The sequence below is a fragment of the Athene noctua genome, chromosome 1 (genome assembly GCF_965140245.1).
Source record: "Athene noctua chromosome 1, bAthNoc1.hap1.1, whole genome shotgun sequence".
Taxonomy (NCBI): Eukaryota; Metazoa; Chordata; class Aves; order Strigiformes; family Strigidae; genus Athene; species Athene noctua.
This window is the reverse complement of record NC_134037.1, coordinates 130,121,751-130,135,123: the sequence shown is the minus strand read 5'-3', so window position 1 is coordinate 130,135,123 and position 13,373 is coordinate 130,121,751. Positions and strand designations below refer to the sequence as shown.

The 13,373-nt window shown below is 43.1% G+C and overlaps 1 protein-coding gene across 6 annotated transcripts in view; it reads left to right on the top strand.

The window, feature by feature from the left end:
* The first annotated feature begins 226 nt into the window (after positions 1 to 226).
* The window catches only part of ATL2 (atlastin GTPase 2), a 40,375-nt gene continuing 27,228 nt past the window's right edge, over positions 227 to 13,373 (top strand). For 4 of the 6 annotated variants that reach the window (XR_012635465.1, XM_074930933.1, XM_074931007.1 and 1 more), the window contains exon 1: positions 228 to 397. Coding sequence is in view for 5 of the 6 variants with exons in the window: in XM_074930933.1 (XP_074787034.1) it covers positions 337 to 397 (61 nt within the window). In the remaining variant the exon portion in view is untranslated. Of the gene's footprint in view, positions 398 to 13,373 lie in introns of all 6 variants that reach the window. The other 2 variants (XM_074931277.1, XM_074931186.1) reach the window with 2 other exon arrangements.

The window sequence follows — 13,373 nt, the reverse complement described above, 5'->3', positions numbered from 1 at the left end:
GAGGTCCCCACACGCGTGGGACTTTGCCTCCCCGCTCAGGCGGAGGCGCGGCGTGGGCCGGCGCTGCTTTCCCCGCTACCCAGCAGCCCCGCGCTGCCGGCAGGGGGCAGCGAGACAGGAGCGGGCAGCAGGCGGGGCGTGATCGCGCATGCGCCGCTCCGGGGAGGGGGGCAGTGGGGGTGGCAGGGCGCGAGCAGTGCGTGCATCGCCCCGCCCCGCGCGAGCGGCTGGGGGGCGCTAGGACCCACCCTGCCCGCGTGCCGCGCGCCGCCGGGCGATAAAGGTCTCGCGGCGGAGCTCTGACGTCACGGCGAGTTAATTTTAAACCCGGACAAGATGGCGGAGAGGGACGCGGCACGGCGCGCGGGTCCGGCCCGCCAACGGCCCGACCCGGCAGGTAACGCGCCCCACCAGGTGGGCGGCGGCAGCCGCGGGCCGGCGGCGGGGCTACCTGTGGCGCCCCCCCGCTGCAGGCGTGGGGCTGGATCGCGGGACCTGTTGGCGGGCGGCGGCGGGGGAGGCCCCGGTGTTTCCCCCCTCCTCAAAATGGCGGGGGTGGCCGCCAGACCCGGCGCCTGCCCCCGGGGGGCGGCGGGGGAGCCGGCGCGGCGGCCCCTTCCCTCGGCTCGCTGCGCGCTCCCGAGCGGGGTCACCCCGCTCTTCCTGCGGCGGCCGGGGCCTCCCGCTGTGCGGGTGGCAGCCCGCACTGGGGCGGGGGCGGCTGGGGATCGGTGGTTGGTGACCTTATTCCCTGCTGTGGCGCGGCCGGGCTGCCCCGCCGCCCGCCCGTGTGTCTATGGCCGGGGGAGCGGGCCGGAATGCGGTTGGTGCCGCCCGACAGAGGTCCCCGGGCCGCGGGGCGCTCGCCTGGTACGGTCCCAGGGCCGGAGCGGAGCAGCCCCGAGGGCGCCTGCTTCCTCCGGAGCCACGTCCACCGGCGAAGGGAGCAGCGCCTGGCAGCTCAGGGAAGGAGGTGGCTGTTCTGCGTTGGCCCGTCCCCCGTATGGCCCCGGTGCGCCCCACCGTCAGTTCTGTTCACTGGTGGTGATGGGACATGTCTCTGGCGTGGTGTTTAGCCTCAGATGTGCCGGAGTCTGCGCAGTATGTTTTTTTAAACAGGGTTATTTCTCAAGAACAGCTTAAAAGTGAAGAGCTTATAACATTCTGCTATACTCCTCGTGAGGTGGGATCTGGGACTTGTGAAGACTGTATTGACTTGAACGTTATGTTGAATCCTGTGAGGTTTTTAGCGCTGTGCTAGAACACTGAACTATTTAAACGTCTTTGTTGTGTAACTCAAATTTGGAAGCAGAGCGATTGGACTGGGCATGATTAAACAAAGTTTAGCAGATGCTATGTGCTTCTGTTGGCTTCAATTGCTTTATTTGGAAGCCAACGAGAGATTGGGAAATCTAACTGCACTGTAAACTGGTAGGTGTGGAGTGGCTACTCTGCTGACTTTTTTTGTAGGGAGTGCTTTTGAGCATGTGGAAATGTTTGATTGTGTTTGGCTGCGTTGCAATTTTAATAATTTAAAAGAGTCCAGAGATTGAGGTTGTGATGCTCTTTTATTGCTTGGGTACTGGTTTCTCCCTCCCCAGCACTGCTAAATTTTCTTTCAAGGTTGTCTGTGTTTTCACCACTATGTAGTTTAATAGATTAGATTATTGCATAGCTTTCTCAGGGTCATAAAAGTGCCAGTGCACCTATAATAAATGGCCTTTAAAGTAGCTGAGTCATCATTAGTGGGGGAAACATGCACGTGTCACTGAAGTTGCTTGTGTACTTTAGACATGGAACAACTTAATTGATAGGATCTGCATGTATAGCTATGGATGGGCTGTGCCTGCCTGCATAAGAGCTTTCCATACAATGAAATTAAGCAGAGTGATAGATTGGAATAGTTACAAGAAGAGAAATGTAACAGGAGAGGCCTGTAACTCTTCCTGTACCATTACTAAGTGTTGCTTAACAGCTGTTATGTCCTAGCCTGCTCTAAAGTCATTAACGATGTTACAGTTCCTCCCCAAGTAATAGCTGTGGTGTTTCAGATAGAATTCTTTTGAAAGCAGGGAGTCGGGTTGAGGAAGCCTGTATTCTTTCCTTTTCATGTTCACCTGCCTGTAACTTAAAGGCATTTCTCAAAATAATTCTAGCACAGAGGAGTTTTATTTGAACTATCATAAAAGCAGTTCTTTAAATATGACAGTTTTTCCTGCTTTAGGAGGCGAAGCAGCTCTTGTTCGTGTTGGGTAGACAGGGTTGCTTGAGCCAGGTCTTGCAGAAGTGCTGATACTTCTCAGGTGCCTTGTACCAACTACAATCCCTGTGTTTTGTGTAAATATCAGTAACTGATGTTTGCTTACTGACTATACTAATATAGTACCACTGACTGGAGCAAGATACTGTGATAGATGAGGGATTGTTTCCTCGTCCTAGTAAGAATAGGGACACTACTTCAAACTGACTAAGCTGGATAAGAGCTGGGTGTTGGAGAGAGGAGGGATGGGGATTTTCCTCCGATGTAACAGAAGAGCACTTATTTGCTGATAAAAGTATCACATCCTCTCCAAGTTTTGCCCAACTGCAAAACCAGATGTAATAAGCAGGCAGAAATGTAGGTAAATTAAATTCCGCGTTCTTGTTTTGGTAGTGACCGTAGTGGTGTTAGACTTTGGCACTACCTGGATCTCAGGTTTCACTTCAGCACTATGATAAAACTAGTTTTAACTTTGTGCCTGTTGTTAGTAGACAGTAAAAGTTTCCAACTATTCCCAGGACATTCATAAAGAAAACTGCCAAGTTTAACTTAAACTTCACCTTACATAGAAAAGTGAGATTTGAAGTTGCTTTTGTTTACTGCATTGCAGTCATGAACAGGCCCTGTCCTGAGGATGATTTTTTGATATCCTAGCATGGCAGCCTTTGCATGGGAGGTCTTAAACTTTAAAATCAGACTGAATTGTTTCTTTGGTTTTTACTGTGGCTGCATGCTGTGCCTCCAATGTGATCTGCAAGCTGCCAATTTGAGTGTATTTTTCCAACTTCTTGCTAAATCCTGCTTTAATTTCTCAAACTTGCTATGCTAATCAATATTTTAAGGGTTTGTCTTTAACCTCAACTATCTAAGGTGAACAAGGCACAAAAATATTTTCTAAGCTTCTGCATAGGCAGGCCTGCTGTATTTGTCATTTGTAAACAACTGCAAGTTTTTGAAAGTACTTACATACATTGGTTCTTAAGACTTTACTCTTACTGGAGAATGACTGGGTCTCCTTTTCAAAGCGTTTTCAGCAACCTGAACTTCTTGAGATGTCTTGGAGGAAAGGTGGAAGTAGCTTTCTTGGGTTTTGGAAGGTTGTTTTTGACTTGAAGAATACTATTTCATCCTATAGCTGATTTTTGAGGTCAGGTTGCTGTGTAGGGTGTTGATTTACATGAATTCATTTATGGAGTTAGGATTTGTATCTGAAACACCAGACCAAACAGATGAGCAGGTTTGAAATTTATGTGAAAACATTGCTCAGATCGATGTCTGCTATTTCAGTTAGCTGCAAAGAAATGGCTGATATGAAATGAGTGATGTCTGTTAGGACAAGTGTTATAATAGTAATTTCTGGCAGCAAATTAATACATTATAGGGACTAAGGTTCCGAGGGCATTGGTGGCTAACTTGTCTGACCTTTAACTTCTGTTTATTTCTGAAATAATATACTTTGTGTAATATTCATTTTCAGGAAAGCAATATTTTGTGCTTGCTAAGCATGCTTTTTGAAACACATTCAATATAAAAGTCAGAGGAACTCAGGCATTTAAATTCAGAAGTAGATCATTGGTCCACTTAAGAAACCTGGAATGAAATCTGAGGAATTTGAAGATCTGTCTTTCCTCCCTCACTGTTAATTCTTATTTGACTGAATTCTAAGACTTGAAGGTAACACTCATTGTATCCTGTAGCTGTATGAATGAGTTACTGGCAGATGACCCAGGGTATAAATTAGTGCTAGGCAAGTAGCTACCTGTTGGTGTTTAATTATCACTCTGCAGCAAAGCAAGGAGCTTACTCTTCTCCCTTTGCATTTGGGAGGGAGCTTACATATGCCATTATAGTGCCATAGTTGGTAAATCCACTTAATGAATTACCTCCATACCAAATTGTTTATGTGCTTACATATCCTTAAGCTATCTAGTTACTTTGCCTGAAGTTTATCACTCAGAATTCCAGCTGCTCCATGGGAATGTTACTCCTTGAGGTTAACGAGGCTACTTTGTATCTCATTCTAGTGTGAGAATAGTAGATCTTTGTGCTCAGTGTGACTTGTGAAGCTAATAAAGTCTCTTCTCTCTTTCCTATTAACTAAACAGAAAAAATAGCCATGCTAATTTTATAATGGTTAGTAGCTGACTCCTCTTTAAGGTTGGAAAAACTTGAAGCAGAGTGTTTGATACCAAAGGTGGCATTACTGAGCCATATAGCATCCAAGGTAGTCTGACAAAAGTTACCTGAGTGAATGCAGGTAAACTGGGTATTGGATTTGAGGCCAGCTTGACGAACTCATGAGCAGGGCTCATAAGAAATCAAATATAATTTGAAAGAGAAGTCCATTTGGGCCTCTACAGAAATGATTTATGAAAGACCAGCTTCTTTTGAAATAACCACCCTGCTCTTCTGCATCCTGGAGGAACAGATAAGAGAAGTGCCAAAGCTGTAAGATTGCACAAAGTGCCTTTTGAGAAAGGACTCAGCTTAACAGCTTGGTTACTGGGCCTCTATTTACAGCTTGTGTATGACATGAGGGATATTGTGATATACTTTTGCTGGAAAGGGAGATGTCATCTAATATTTTTTTCTTGTTCTATATGTATTTCTAGCTTTGTTTTCAGTGCAGATAATGAGCAAATGACTGATTACATTTTCAGCCCTACATACCAGTGATTTCTTCATGGCAAGGTGGGGTTTATGTGCTACTACTGCAAGTCTTTGCAGGTTTCTCTTAAAAGATTGAAACAGAAGCCCAAACCTGGAAGGCAATGGAGTTGAAGACTTGAACTAATAAAGTGTTGTACAGATTACAGGCATGGAGTGTAGAATGTAATTTCCAGAAAACTGATATTTGAGAATAGAACTTAATTTGTTCTTATGCAGTTGTTGCTCAAGTGAGATCAGAATCGCATTCTAGTTTGTAGTTAGTGTCAAATCATAATAATTTTTGCACTATTGCCTTAGAGATAGTCATATTGTATTCACAAGTTCTTATTGGTCTCAGGAAATTATTTTAAGTGTCTTTTGAGCGATGTGTTGTGTAGTGATTCTAGGAAAACAAGACTTTGCTTTTTTTACCTGGGTTGAAAATTACAGAAACCTGTTGGAGAATGTGTCAACTGCTTGTACTGACGTGTTAGGGCTACCTCTTGAGTTGTATGTACATGGAAAAGTTGTTCTTGCCTCTTCTCAAACAGGGTGGTACTGCTGAGTGGGAGAATAAGTGGAGTTATTTTAACTGTCTCCATAAACCTGATCCTATGATACTACTGTCTGCAAACTTACATGCTATGTCTTATTCCCCTCTCCTCCTCAACCCCTGCTTCATTTTCAGCCCCTCAGGTAAATGTAAGAAAGGGTCTTCTGGCTTTTACTTGTGGCTGTTCATTTATCTTGGTCTGTGTAGTGTGATCTACCTGGGGAGCCTTAAACAATTGGGGAACAAAAGGTACCATCTGTCAATTTTCTGCCTAAATATGGAAGTCATCACAGTACTGATTTCAGGGGAGGAACAGTGGCTCAGAGTGCATGAACTGCTCGGCATGGAGGTAAAAGCCTGACTTTGTTTTGATGCAGGATTCAAGACAGAGGATAGTAGTGAAAACAGCTGTTGTAGAAAATTTAGGTTTATGTTCTTGATATAACCAAAACACTTTCTTTAAACAAGAAGTCATCTTACTTTTAAGATAGAGTTTCTTAAATGCTTTGTATTTCTGAATTAATACTACAGAATTGTTCTTGTTAATAACAGCAGTGTAATTCTAAACATGGCCTTAAAGCTACCCCCAAGACAGTTATCACTTATCTTCCAATCAACAAAGTCTTAAGCTTGTCATGGGGATGAGGGAGGGAATGCAGTACAAAATAATCAAAAGGAAATCTTTCTAAATGCTAGTATGTCAGACTTCCTAGTACAAAAATTATTTGGAAAAGTGCAGTAAGTAATGCCTTTGTGGACTGAGACACAGAACTGGGGTATTTTCTAGAGCTAATAGTACTGTAGAAATAAGTAGCTACTGAAAACTTAACACATGTTATGCTCTGAGATTTAAAAGGCCAAAAAAACCCCTTTCAAAATATAATAGTAGTGATAGGAGCAGTAAGAAATGCTACTTCTGCTGTTAAGCTTAATTTTTTCAATGGAAAAATGAACGTTCTCTCCACTATGAGCATTTAGATAGGAGACGCAATTAAATACTCATGGAGCCTTCAGATGCTACTAGGAATCCTGCTTATTTGAGAAGACCCTTGAGATGCAATCTGGTGCTTTTTAAGAGGTTGGAAGTTGGCTTGTGATAGACTGAGACTCTAAGAATAACATTCAGTTTAAGTACCGAGTTGCAGACATACCACTGTTTGATTGATCAAATACCAAGCTGAGCTGTTCTGTAGTCTAAACTGTTGTTGACTTCTATAGTGCATTAGGACTGACTAGATTAAGCTTTTGTGAGCTTTAAAGAGCAGCACACTGATGTCTCTCTCTGTTTGGATTCATCTTCTAAACCTTGACTTTTTTCCCCGGTGTTTGTCCTCTGTGTCCTGCAAGGACAGATTTCATGGATACACAGGATGAGAACAAATATGATCTACAAAGACTAAACTGTTGGTTGGAGGGGAGTGTTAAACATAGTCTTCAGACAGTTGTATTTCCCTCTTCCTTTTCCACCCAAGTGAAACATGGATATTAAACCATTTGTAGTCTCCACATATGGTATGGTGTGCTGTCCTGTAGAAAAGCAGTTAGACTGGCTAGATGTATTCAGACTAGTCTGAGAACTCGATGTAAAGAGAAGTAGTAACCAGCTTCCTTTCTATGTTTGTTCCTTTCAGGAGGATGGTGTGGCTTGCCTTGCCTCTGGGATTACTCTCTTCATTTTCTCCTCAATGCTATACTCACTGCTGGGCTTGACTGGCCAGCAGCCATTAACGTACACATAACAGTGGCATTTGTTGTCTCAGGAAAATGCTGTTTAAAACCCAAAATTGCTCCTCTTAGCCACTGCTAGCAAAACAATACTCCTGAGGTTTCTGTGGTAGCAAGGGTCATGAATGATGTTAAAGAAGCTTAGGTAAGCAGGTAAGTCTTGAGCCCTTTGAACTGATATGAAAGTGCTTGTTGTGTGGAACTGAGCTACTAAAGTGTGTTTTACAGTGTTCTTGTGACAACTGGTGATTTTGAAATGGAAATTCTTCTAATCTACTCTTTAGTAGAGGCAGGTCCAAGGGAATGCTCCTCTAGTGTCAAGCTCAATGTCTTCCCATCAGTCACATAACCTAGTCTGTGTTATTGACAAAACTGAAACCAGTGTTAACCTCCACTTGCAAAGAAAGGAAACCTTGTTGTTAAGTGGAGGTTAACAAATGTGTTGGCTAGCCCAGCCTAAGTCTCAGCTCTTTCAGATCTAGACAAATCCTTGGCAACACGCAGTCTGATCCAGTTACAGCCCAGTTGTCTACCCATCTATGCAGTGTTATCACATATCACTAAGTCAGTCTCCACATGAGCGTGCTTCTTAACTGTGTTTGTGAGTTCTGAGTCTGGATAAGTTTTGCAGCTTAACTAGGTTGTAGTCACAAAGCTGAAGGTTTCTTTTGGCACTGGTGCCCACCCAAGCAGCTTTTGCTTCCTCAGTTGTGTTGGTGCAGCTGTTTTGGAGGCTGTAGAGTGCACAGCACATCACCTTGTGTTTGTTCAAGATAAGTTGGTGCCTGGACCTAGGGCAGTGGTGCCAACACAGAGGGCAGCAGTCCTCTACTACTGTTCAGCAGTACAGCTGAACTGACCCTGTGCCCTGCAGATGAAGCTGCGTAAGCTCTGCTTTTTGTTAGTCTTCAGTTCCAGTGCTCGCTGGACTCTCATGAGGTGATAGTTTGTAGAAAACAGTATTGAATTGCTTTTTCTACTGGTTTGGTTTGTTTAGCTGACTTGACTCTCAGCAGTGTTGGATATGTGGCAAAATTAGCAGGAAAAGCAGTGTGGTACTGTATTGTGTGGTGCTGAAAATGGGAAAGAGTGGGAGAGCCCTTGTGTGAGTGGGTGGTTAAGACTGCTGTTGAAACAGGCTTGAAGAGGCAGCAGGGGAGAGGAGGATGAGGAGGCGGTTGCTGGCGCTGTCCTGTTGGCAGAATAAATGTACTTTGAGCTGTTGCCTTAGGAAGGGACTTCTGTGTAGCAACAACAATGATGCCTGGCAGAGACTCAGGAGTTGTGAAGAGTAGGTGCAGGGCTCTGACATATATGGACATGGTTAGATGCTGTATCAATTATGAGTTAATTGCAGGAAAGTGATATGACAATCCAGCTCTCCTTCGCTATGTTCTTAGCAGCAGGGACTGTGATAAAAACTACTGTTGTATCTGTGCGAGAAAAATATCTTCCTTCAGTGGAGACAAAGTGAACACATGGAAAATGTGAAATTTTTGGGGGGTTTGAATTCTCCCTGCATAGGGGTCTTTTCCTGTTTCAGTTCACATTGATCTGGGCAGTAATTGTGTTGGCACATGTTGTATTTCCCCTGGTCCCATTTCCCTTTCATCACGTGGGTGTGTTAGTGATGCTACCAGATTAAGAACAGTTGAGAAGGGAGAGGCAGGAGGAACTGAAATACTCCACACAAGGTGTCTGAAGGTAGTTACTGTGTCAGGTTTGATAGCTACGTGATCTAGAGAAAGCAGTTTCTTAAGGTAAACTCAGTCACTCCCTGCACCGCTTGCTTTATTCTTTGAAATGAAACGTAGAGTTAAAACAGAATTATGGAGTTCAGTGCTGGAAAAGCTGGAAGCTGGACGGGAGGCTCTCTTAGCCTGCACGTACTAAAAGGGAGGTGGAAAACTGAGTGTAGACTAGAGGCTGGGCTAAAAGATTCCTTTTGCTTAGAAGCTTCAGATAGTTAGAAGCATGGTTTGATTAAAAAAAAGAAAAAGCCTCTCTGGCTTGCTCTGTTTGCTTAAACTTGTTGGTGCTCCTTACTGACAGCTTGTTCATCCTGGCAATGTGTATGAAAACAGGCCCTTTGGCGTACCTCCCTGTACAGTGAAAGTAAGCACGCACTTTGCTTGCTGCTCAGCTCCTCTGTGACCATGGTACAGATGCAGCTGGGGGTGGCTGAATCTATTCTGGCTGCTAATCTAAAGATCAAACATGGGGTAATTGCAATTGGCATCTCTCACCTTACTCTTTGTGTCCTTCTCACTCAAAGTTTTGGTTTGCATTAGCTGATCGTTATTTAAATTATCAGCTGCAGATACTAGGAATATATACAAAGTACATAAAATGTACTTATGACTTAAAGCAATTAGAAAATACTGATTGAATCATCTTGGGTGAGAAACAACATTAAATAAAATCACTCAGAAATCCAAGCAGAAGTCTGCCTTGTTTAAATCCGTGGTTTGCAAGGATCCAGTTAGCCTACAGGGTTCACGAAGAGCTTTCACTTGCCATTTCTGGAGTCCTGGATGATCTAGGGCTTTGTCAGATCTGGTGTATTCTCAAGAATCTGAGGGATGGGTAAGAAAGGGGAGAAAAGGTGAGGAAGAGGCCTTTTAGTGCTTTCATCTGCCATAGTATTCTAAAGCAGCATTCTTTGAGGGTGGTGGAAAAGTACTGGTAAACTTCACTGTGGGTAGAGATACTGTTAGGTTCTTCAGTGAGTGTGCTAATAATAGCTGTGATTTTTAGGCAGAGTGGAAGAAGGATGAGAAGCATGCTTTGTCACTATCCCTACCCTCCAAGTTTTCCCTTGTAGCTATGGAGAAACATCTTATGAAGTTCATGATGTGCTTTCAGAAAAGCAATCCTTTCCTGAATAGGTTTTTTTCTATTGTTAGTTACCAGGTTGTATCAGGGTTTTTCTTCTGCCTTAGTCTCTACTTATTGGTATTCTACTTGCACGCATCTGCTGAAAACAGCTGAATTTGAGGGTTGACATTTTTGCTGCACCTCTTCATTATAATGAAGTCTCCCTCTAGCTTTTCTGTCCCCTTAAATAGAGAATGCAAAATGGCAGTTTATCAGTATTTTGCATAGCTGGGGGAGAGCTGTCTGCTCCTGCATGCATGCAGACCATTCAACAGAGAAAAAATTTAAAGCACTTTAGGAGTAGACAGGCCTATTGTTTGATTAGTTATGGTGCTTCATAGGTATTTAGGTCATCAGAATATCTTGCTTTTCCCTTTCTCTGGCAGAATTGTAGCTTCTGGTACTTCTCTCTTCTGCTCACAGTTTATGTAATAATTTTAGATCTCACTGCCCTGATGGAACAGAGAGAGTTAAATGCGTTTTTTTTTTTTCCCCTCCACTACACCTCTGTCAGACTTACTGGATATCCAAACAAGTCTTTGGAACTTAGCTCATCAGTCCTATTTATAGCTGAAATATTAAAAACATTATTTCTGGCCTTAAAATGAGCTACTTGGCAGTATTTGCTAGTCAGCAGTAGGAAAACAGTGATACATTAAGGTCTGTGGCAGCCTTACAGCTTTCATGTTGGTCTTACTGTGAGTTAATTGCATGGAGTGGGATGGCTGGAGAAAGGGGAGGACAATTTTGTGACTTAAATGTTTGTTGGTTTTTTTTTTTTCCTAGTAGATGTGCCAGATTTTTTACCTTGTCCAAACAAGGTTTGAAGATTAACCTTTTTTTTTCTCTACACTCTGGAACTCAGTTCACACATGCCTACATTTTCCTTGGTTCACTACACTGAAACAAACATTTAAATAGTTTGTCTCCTTTCTCTCTAAGGAATGAATGCATTATATTTAAATGTTGTGCGTCAATTTCGTCCTGATAACTTATTTTAAGCTTTTGATTCAAGCTGTGAACTCCCTCAGGCCGTGGACGTAGAACAAGATTTCAAGCCAGATGGTCTGAGGTTAGTGTAGCCCACTTCAGCTTGCTTTATCATTTGGATGTATGGGGGATCCTATCATGCATCTGTACTGAATTAAGAGCAGGAGACTTAGATCACTTTTTATGAGCACAGACATGGGGTGTCTGTACAGCACCAAGGAACTCTTGTTCAGGGATGCTGAGAGCTGAAGTATGTAAGTGTACTGGAAGTTTTGATTTAAAGTTGGACTTACAGCAAATGCAGGTTTCTGTACAAACAAGTTAAGACTGCCAGCTTGAAGATGTACAGAGTGAAGTCTTTTGTCACTCCTTGTGATCGAGGAAGTGGAAGGAATACTGATGAGAGCCATCTGTGCTAATGAAAGTGACTTCTTCAGACTTTGTTCATAATCCGAGTCTTAAACCACTAAAAAGCAAATGCAGTTTAAATTTATTTTAATGTTGTGCTGCATCTGTGTGCAGTTGTCCGTGTCCAACTCACTGTCCAGAGAAGCAATTACTAGTTGCCAGTGCTTGTTGATCAAAAACCTATACTGTATCTAAAACCAACTGAGCAATTAGTGTGTGGGTGTTTTTGTCATGAAAGAATGTGAATGATGTGTTTAAGAAGCTCAACCTGTATTTGGGTTGACACTTAAAGCACCAGCATAGTTACCTTTATTTCAGTTAATGTGCTTAAAGGGAGAAACTTTCATTTAAAGCAGACTCTGATTTTTTTTTTTTTGTAGTGTGCAGGTTGAGCTGACTGTCTCATTTCTGTGTTCTTACACTGCAGGACAAATAGGCCATCAGCTGCTAACCGTACTAGAGCAAGCAGGAATTCTATTTTCATTTTGCCTCAAAACTTTTAGAAGCAGGTTATTTAGTTGAGTTTGTTCAGTTGAAATACTGTCTGTACATACACAAGAAGCTACTGTTCTCAAAATGTGGCTTAGCGTTTTAACAAATGGTGCTTGTTCTGTATACTTAGCTGTCAGTAGTTGTCAGTAGTATTCCTGCTGTAGTTGCTGAGTGGAGTGAAGAGCTTATAGGGAGACCTTGTGGTAGTATCTTCTCCTGGCTATATTTGCTTCCATTCAAGTCTGCTTCTGTGTCTTGCTTGTACAGTATTGCTTTTTTTTCTCATAGCCTGTTGACCTGGGTTAGGAAGTTATTATGCACAGTCAGAACTGCACATTAGCTTGCGTGCTTTAATTGAATGATTCAGGTTGCAAGAAGCCATAACGAAGTAGGGAGTGATTAGTAAACTGCCACAGTAATAGGCCTGAATGGATGGCAGACTTCAGGGGCAAGTCCAGTTGATGGTCTCTTTGCATCAGCACAAGCTAGAGTGTAACTGTAGTCTAGATTATGTTAGTTCAGTAGTACAGAAACTTCAAAGATCAGATGAACATCTTCAAAAAATTATAGCTATGGCTTTCTGGACTAGCAACACTGCGCTGCAAGCTCTAGTGCCATATGCTTTGAAAGATGAGGGCTTTTCTGTATGTACTAAAAGCCTGAGGTCCAGTCTTCTGTGCACATAGGGATTTTCAACAGCATTGAAACCAACCCTGTGTGTGAGTTGGGTGAATCTACTGGCCTGTCTTTAGTACTCTGGCAGGAGGCAGCATTGCCTGGCTGTTCAGCATGCAGTGCAAGGAGCCATCAACCCTGCTTCAAACACTCTTGAGTGTGAATGTGTGGGGTCTGTAACTCCATTACTAGGATGGAACTGGACTACTTAAAGTGTTAAGGGACACTATAAAAAAAAACACAAGAAAAACAAAAAAGCCCAAAACAACAAAAAAAGTTGCTTTAGTTGTGTCTATAACAGTACTGAATGTGTTGTCATGGAGACCTATATAAGGAGGCTGTCATGAGCTCTGGAAGTCCAAATTACTGTCCAGTTGGCTAGAAACACTTAAGTGTAGGGGTGATCATTCTGTCAATGCCACCTCTTCTAAAGTTAGTCCTCATCCATTTCTATTCTTGATTTACTGGGACTGGACTATTGCAAGAACGAGCTTGTGGTCCTTAGACTGGGTTTTAGGATGAATCCACTTAAAATCTGAATTTCAGGTAGTACACTGTCTGACCTGGAGCAGGTGAGGAAAGGTTGGGGGGGAAGGGAACCTTAAGGAGTAGGGCTTTGTGTTGTGAATTTCACTGACACCTGGCCTGACTTGGCTTGACAGTTCTATCAGCACGCATTTATGAACACTTACAGATCTTAGTACAATGTTGCTGCATATTTTTTTTTTTTCAGAAAACTGGACT